The 7,820-nt window shown below is 30.4% G+C and overlaps 1 protein-coding gene across 1 annotated transcript; it reads right to left on the bottom strand.

Annotated features, from left to right (window-relative positions):
- Positions 1-1,696: 1,696 nt before the first annotated feature.
- Positions 1,697-4,381, bottom strand: LOC108476846 (uncharacterized). Its single transcript, XM_017779205.2, has 2 exons — positions 4,155-4,381; positions 1,697-2,120 (listed from the first exon to the last, which is right to left on the bottom strand). The coding sequence occupies exons 1-2, from the start codon at positions 4,228-4,230 to the stop codon at positions 1,903-1,905; spliced, it is 294 nt and encodes a 97-aa protein (XP_017634694.1). The 5' UTR covers positions 4,231-4,381; the 3' UTR covers positions 1,697-1,902.
- Between the last annotated feature and the right edge of the window lie 3,439 nt (positions 4,382-7,820).

Here is a 7,820-nt window from a genome sequence, read left to right as displayed (position 1 = left end):
GGGACCTCTATGTAATTAGTCCAAAACACTTTTTTTGGGGTTTATTTGCAACATAAAACTAAAGTTTGTAAGTAATCTTTTTCTTTCTTGTTTGTTTCCTAATAAAAATAACAGAGGAAAATGGTGATAGTTTTGACTCTTTTAAAACAACTCAACCCCACTCTCACCCTCAACTTGACATTCTCGTTATCGTTTCTCTTATCGTGGTTTCTAACATTGCTATTTCTCATGGGGTTAATCAATCTCATATTGTGAATTCAATTTTCCAGGAAATCAAGCAAGCCTTAACCATCCTCATTTTCCTTTTATATTTTTCATAGGAAACAAACAAAAAAAAAAGAGAGAGAGAAAGAGAAAACTTTTGATATGTTGCAAATAACTAAAAAAGAAGAAGAAGTAGTTTTAAATAATCATAAAGAGATCTCTATCTTTATTCAAAAGTAAAAGAAATATCACACCAACAATTTATTAGTAGATTAACGAAAATTTTAACGGCATTAACTAATTCAAGCAATTATCTTAACTAGATTAACTAAATTGACAAAAAAATTTAAATGTCCGATGCTATTTCTATGTCCATTTTATAGAGGTTATATATATTTAGTTTATAATACTTTTTGGTATCATTTTAGTTTATTAGTGATGATCAAACGAGTTAATTATTTATTTCATTCCATAATTTGTAAACTAAAAACATTTTTAAGGTAATAAAATATTTTAAAAATATATAGTTTCAGAAATATTCAAAAAATATAAAAATAATATTAATTTCTAAGTTTTTGAAATATATATATAGAGAAATTCTAGAACTTTGGAAATATTAGACGTTTTAAAATTTTGATTAAAATATCCAAATTTTTGAAAAAAAAAAAAAAAGAAAATAGCTCTACAAATATAGAATTATGAAAAATTCAAAAATTTTAAAATTAACAAAATAGGTCCAATTTTTTCGGAAAAGATTACAAAAATAAAAAGGGTTTTTTGTTTTTGGATTTTGAAAATATTCAAAACATTTTCTAAACAAAACAAAGAAAATCGTTAAAAAAATCCAAATTTTACAAATAAAAAGACTGATTTGGAATTTCTGATTTTTTTGTTAATTTTTAAAATATATAAATGGATCATTGTTGTGAATTTTAAAATTGAAGTTATCTCCCTACGTAGAATAACTCTGGAATGCACAATTTCACCATTTTACATTAAATTATTATTTTTGAAAATATTAATTTAAAATTTTATAAATGATCAACCTGAGGTGCTGCCCCTAACTGTCGCTCTCTGACCCATATTCCACGTCAGCATCAAGGAATCGAACACACCCCATAGCTCACCAAGCAAAACCTTGCATTTCGTCCTAGCTTAGCGAATCATGCACCATTTCTATCTCTGATCACAGCACCAGCTGCAGACCCTGAAGGGTTATCTTTCAATTCCCCATGAGCTTCATGAAATTGCCATCCACAACCCAATCAATGAGGGGGGTAAGATAACCTCAAATATGACAAGCTGCACCCTTGTAATTCCATGCATGTGCTTAAACATTATTCTTTATTTCAAACATTAGTCGACTTTAATTGAGGACTTGATTAATTTTTCAGCTACAAGAGCTCAGTTGAGTACTAACTTTTCTTGAGAGTTTAACTGAATTTTTTTTTACCATTAAGCCTAAAAGCAATTCCCTTACCTTACCTTCCCATGCAAAATCAAATATATTGTTTATTATTATTATCAAATAATCAATTCCCATAATTACCAACAGTTGATTGCCAACAGAAATACTAAAATCCTGCAAGTATCATCATAATCATTAAACTACATCAGTTCAAAAGCTGAAGATCACAATGGCAGTTGCTTCCATTATTGCAGGCAGCCAAACCATGCCAAGAAGGCAAGCATAAAAAATCAACCAGATGCAGTCTTTTTCTGCTGGAAAATGACAGCATAGACGGGAACAAACACGCCAATGCTGAAGGCTGTCAAAACTCCAAGCGACATTGTCAGCTTCTGGTTTTTCATCCTATCCAAGTTGTACATATGCTTAGCATGGAGGTAATATGGTTCATCATGCCCATGCCCTCCTCCCATCCTTTTCACTCCAGTTGAATGAAACCCTCTATTCCCTGCCAGAAGCACAACAGATATAGCTCTTCATTTTTTAGTTTTAGATATATAATTACCCAAAAGCACAAAGGCTAAATCCCTAAAAAAGTTCCTTTCAACATTTGAGGCTTCTGGAATATGCCAACAAGCAAAAATAAACACAACTTATACCCATAACCAATTTGCAATATTATCATCCAAGTATAAAATCTTTTAAAATTCTCATTCAAACCCAAAATATACTCCAGAATCAACGGAATCATGTTCCACTCCTAATCGGAAGACCTTCCACCCACAAGTCATGGCAGTTTGTTCTGCATCACTGTCAAAGCCAGAGCATTTGGGAGAGGTCAACTAAGTTAAGAATTTAAAATGGGAAAAAATTAGTGGACCGTTCAGTTTTGCAGAATACAATGATGAAAGGGAAATACCTTGTTCTCCTTCCAATTAGGAACAAGTAAGCTAAAAGAAAGCCTAAAACACCTAAATAATTAGTGAACATGGCTTATCCGTTCATTTACTCGATCTTTCGTTCACTTCATTGTCATCTTTTTTTTTTTGAAAAAAGGCCACTTTAATTGTTGCTCCTATAAACCCTCACCAACATGTTTAACGTGCACATACTACTACAAATGTTTGTAAATGTATAGCACACCTAAATCCCCATCAAGGAAAAAACGAGGATATAAGAACACGATTATAAATTACAAGACCAATATACTTCAAGACATGTGTGAGTAGATACAAAAAACTATTTCCAAGTTACCCAAAAATGGCATTAGGCCATCCATACACTTCTTCCAATAAGCCTATTGTAAAAGCTATATCAAGCAAAAACAGCCTGAAATTTCTATTTATGAGAATATATGTTATTGAGTCTAAATATGAAACACTTAAAACAAATTGGAAAAGGGTAAAGCAAGTAAATATCATAGAGTCCAAACAAATATCATGTACAAGTATGTTCTACATTTCTATTGCTGAGGAAGAAACACAAAGTATCAATTCAACCAGAGTGCTGAAAATAGCCTGTGGTCACCATAATTAGATCAATGAGTTTGCCGAAAAATGGAGGAAGTTAACTTTCATAGGTAGAGCACATAAAAACACAAGAGACAAAGGTCCAACAAATGCAAAATAAGAAAGCATCTCATATACTCGAAAACATAGAAAGAACTTTTCTATCATTTAAACAAAATCTCAGCATGTAAAAATAATAGAAACTTCCTCGTAGCCATCTAATTGCAAAATCAGCCAATTTCAAATGTAAACATAGGCTAGGGCACAACGGTAGTGGCAGGAGTTTATATAGTAACATCGAATGGAGGACTCCTCTCTAACCCACACAATCCATTAGGATTACAAACCAAAAACAAAAGCATAAAAAATTTAATTCAAATTCAGTTTACTAGAGATGTAACCATGAAAACGTCAAGTCTACAACGTTATTCACATGGGAATTGCGTTCCACATAAAATAAGTCATTGCAATTAATACAAAAATCATATAGCAGTCGTTGAAGTTCTTGAAACAAAATGCATACGCAAATGCTGATTAAAGACCGGTAGAAATCAGCATACTATGACCACAAAGCAATTCATAATCGATGTCAACCTATTCAATAACTCCCTTAGGTTTTACTTTTCAGAAAGAGTGCTTATATACAATTATAGAACTTTCACCCTCGTAACATAAAAATTCATTTATTCGTTAAATATTATTCAAAAGTTAATCAAACTACCCAATCCTTAATCCCTGAAAAGCATAAGGGCGAATCTATATATAGTGAGATTTTTCAGGTCAAAATCATATGATATTGTAATCCAATCAAGAACCCACAAACATAAATCAGCAACGGACGAAAAAAAAAAGGAAAAACAATTACAAATACCAATTACGCAGATCTACATAAACAGTTATGAAAACTCGATTTCAGCTAATAAAAAAAACGAAATCCAAGCACCCAGATGCTCATCTTCCATTCCTTTCCGCATTTCCTCGGCTACCAAACAAAAGGTAAATACAAGAAAAAAAATGGCTAATGGGTCACTGACCTGACTTGTAGAGAAGTGATTGAGAGGACGAAGTCAGAAACTTCGAAGCCAATCTAAGACCACCGTTCAACGCCATGGCTTTTCTTTTTCCACCCAAAAAAAAAAAAAACTCAATCGACGGCTGCTGTTTCCACAAAGCGGTGGCTTCTTTTTCTTTCAATTCTACTACTGTCTATAAAGAATCTAATTAACGAATGTTACTGTTTATACTTAAAGTTAGGTTTGCATAGATTTATTATTTAATTAGTGGGTGAAATATAATATTATTTAATTAGTAAATAATAAAATGATTTCTCTTTAACTTAATAGATAAATATTTATTAAAATGAATTTGTTTTATTTTTAATTTAAAAGTTTTAACTTTTAATTTTTTTTATTTAGATTTTCAGATAATTCAAATTTTGTAATTTATATTCGAGTTAAACTAAAATTTTAATTTTTATTCAAGTTAATCTGAGTAAATCGAATAACTCAAACAATTTAATTAAAATTTTAAATTTTATCGAATTTTTCAATTGAATCGGATTTTGCCAAAAAATTTAGAGAGGGTTGGAATTAAATTGTATATTTGTTATGATAGTAAAATGTAATTTCACTATTTTTAATAGTTTATATATTTATAATTTTAAATAATTAAATCAATTGTTTATTAATTTTAAGGGATCAAAGTGTAATTTTATCATTATTAATATAAATTTTATCGATTATAAAAAGTACAAAAAAATTATATTTTAAGGAGAGTCGGAGCTCGTGCTAACTCCTAAGTTTACCTCTGTATATAATATATGCATATCAATTGGGGAGTTTGGATCATATTATTGATTACCCTTATATAACCCTATAAATTATAGTTGATAGTTTTTTTCTCAATGTCTCATCTTCATATCAAACTATATGCTTTGGTTTGAATTAATCTCTATTTTTAAGAGTAATTTCTAATTGAGAATGAAAATGTGAATGGGAAGACAAAGGATTTTAACTATAGCTCACAAAAGAGTTGCATAATCTAGTTTCACTTAATTTATCAAGGAAGCTTAAGTTTACGAAGAAAATTATGAATAATTCAATTGGGTTTGAATATTGTTGATACATGTTATCAACAGAAATGGAGAAAAAAAAAGAAAATATTCTGATGAAGAGGCAGATTAAAGATACTGTGTCTAGAAAGCACTCCTCTAAAGAGAGTTTTTAGAAATGTATATAAAATGAGTTTTTCTAAGTTAAATTTCAAGTTGTATTAATATATATTTTATTATAACTTAATAATAAATCTAAAGTTTCTTTGCTCTTGTTTTGCCAGTGAATTGTTGCAACACTTATCAAAGGTAAATTGTGCTCTTTTTTTATGTTCAATATTTTAAAAAAAAAATTATCTTTGCTTTGATGGAAATGTAGGTTGTTTTGTGGAATGGATGAGTTATATTGTATTATCTTGGGGGAGTGTGAATAATTTGCGTGGAGTATGGGTTGTGCAGCTTTCATAGTTTTGTCATCAATGGTGAAATCAGAAAAAATAATATTTAAAGATCAAAATAAAAATATAAATTATCGAGACCCAAAACTAAAAATATTATACTAAAAAATCTAAAATCTAAATTGATTTTTTTAATTTCCTAAGAGAACGAAAAATGAATTGCACCATTATAACTTATGTAGTTGAAGGGCCCTTGCCTCCTTTGAATTCACCAATATTTGTCATACCAATCTAGTTTAGAGAAATTTTGTATCTTCTTATTGTATTGTGCCTCAACTCCTCTTATATTTGTGTAATTCATCATAATAATTCAGTTTTAAAAAATATATATGTTATAATTAGTATTTTTTTATTTCAATAATGCTTTAAAATTACTAACATATGTTTACGAAGAAGTTAATTCCCGTAATAATTTTTTTTTTTACAAGTACCTTTATACTTATGAGCACCAAATTTCGTTATATGTCTTGCGCTACCGTGTTTTCCTAGCTTAATTGGAATCAGGGTAATGGTTAGTAGGACTTCAACATCCATAGGTCTAAATGTCCTTCTCAAAATTTTAAAACTATAAATTGTAACTATTCATATATTTTGTAACGACTGCGGATATTATTTAAACAAACATTGATATTTATAGATGTCGAGATTATAATAAAATATTTAAAAATATAAATCTTAATTTGTAAATAACTTTTTTGCAAGTGATAAAATATTGAAAATTTAAAAATTGATCTTACCACTTATGAGCGTCAAAGTCTTATCAGAATTCTTTAACCTGAAAACTTATAAAAACATCCAACTTATTTATTTTATCACCAAAAAGTAAAAACCCAAACTTTCATCATTTGCATTGTATACTATCCTACATACTCAATTTTTTCTATATTTGGATTTTGAAACATATCATAGTGACTACCTTCTTATCAGATTAGTGGACGGGTGTCACAATAATGCAAAAATATAATGGCCTAACAACTAAAACAATTCCTCACTTAAAAGATATCGGTTTCTATCACGTTAGTCAAAGTGAGAAATTTATTTTTCTACTAACATTCGTTTATGCTTTGTTTGAATAATGGAGACCCAAAACCCAAAACTTATAAGTGTCATTTCCTATGTGATGAAGCTACAATAACACTAGAAGATGTAGCAGTATTGACAGACCTTTCAATGGAATGGTGTTTAGTAATGAGAATTCCTAAGTACACTCTAGCAACCAAACTTGTTGCAATATGCAGAATTATAACAATTGAGACAAATTCACCTCTAACCTCAAGCAATGTTGGAGCAGTTGGCACTAGTCCTGTCACTGCTTGCTTCCATCTCAAATCATGTAACATCTTAAAAGTATATTGGCCTAATGTGCTCGGGCATCCACAATAATGACGAATAATGATGTGCTTGGAATTCACCTTATTTTTAACATGTATTAAAACAGACCTATTTGAACATTCACCACAACTAGTGTTGTTTGTGGCTTTGACAAAGATTGTTGGACTCCAATCCTTAGCCTTTCCCTTCTTCTTAATATATCCTAGACCTCTTTTCCCAAGGCTTCTTCTTTCGGCTACAAGGATTTCATCCAATTTCTCACTACCTGTATTGAACTTTTCAAGCATCAATTGAGTTGATGTAAGACCCTTTTGAATGCCTCAAGGCTAGCATTTTTATCATCTAGAAGAGAGCTTTTTACCTCCATTTGCTTGATCAGCTATTGGTTTCCTTCCTTTAGACAAGAGTTCTCCTCCTCCAACTTGGCATTGACATCGCACATTTGTTCTTATTTCTCCAACATTATCTTGTAGGTTTACAGAAACTTAACACTAGATTCTCAAATCGAATCATCATCTGTATTAGAGTCAGTTGAGACAACGGTATTGTCTTTTGTAGTGAAGGCTACATAATTCCTCACATGAGTATTATCTAAATACTAGCCACTTGAAGAATCCTCATTTCTCTAGGTAACACATAGGGATTTCTTCTTCTTTACACTGTTAGTACACAGCCTATATATGGCTAGAATCATCACATTGAATGCCCTTCTTCTACTCCTTGGTAGATTCTTTACCACATCTTTGTTTTTGTTTTTGGGAAAGTTCCTGATAGCCTCAAACTTCTTGTTCTTACTGGATGGCTTTTTAAAAGCCCTGTAAAAATTTTGAGTCAGCAATGCTATCTACTCTTACAATTCT

Source organism: Gossypium arboreum, chromosome 5, assembly GCF_025698485.1.
Source record: "Gossypium arboreum isolate Shixiya-1 chromosome 5, ASM2569848v2, whole genome shotgun sequence".
NCBI classification, from domain to species: domain Eukaryota; kingdom Viridiplantae; phylum Streptophyta; class Magnoliopsida; order Malvales; family Malvaceae; genus Gossypium; species Gossypium arboreum.
Note: the sequence above shows the minus strand (reverse complement) of the source record. Positions and strands in the feature narration are given on the sequence as shown.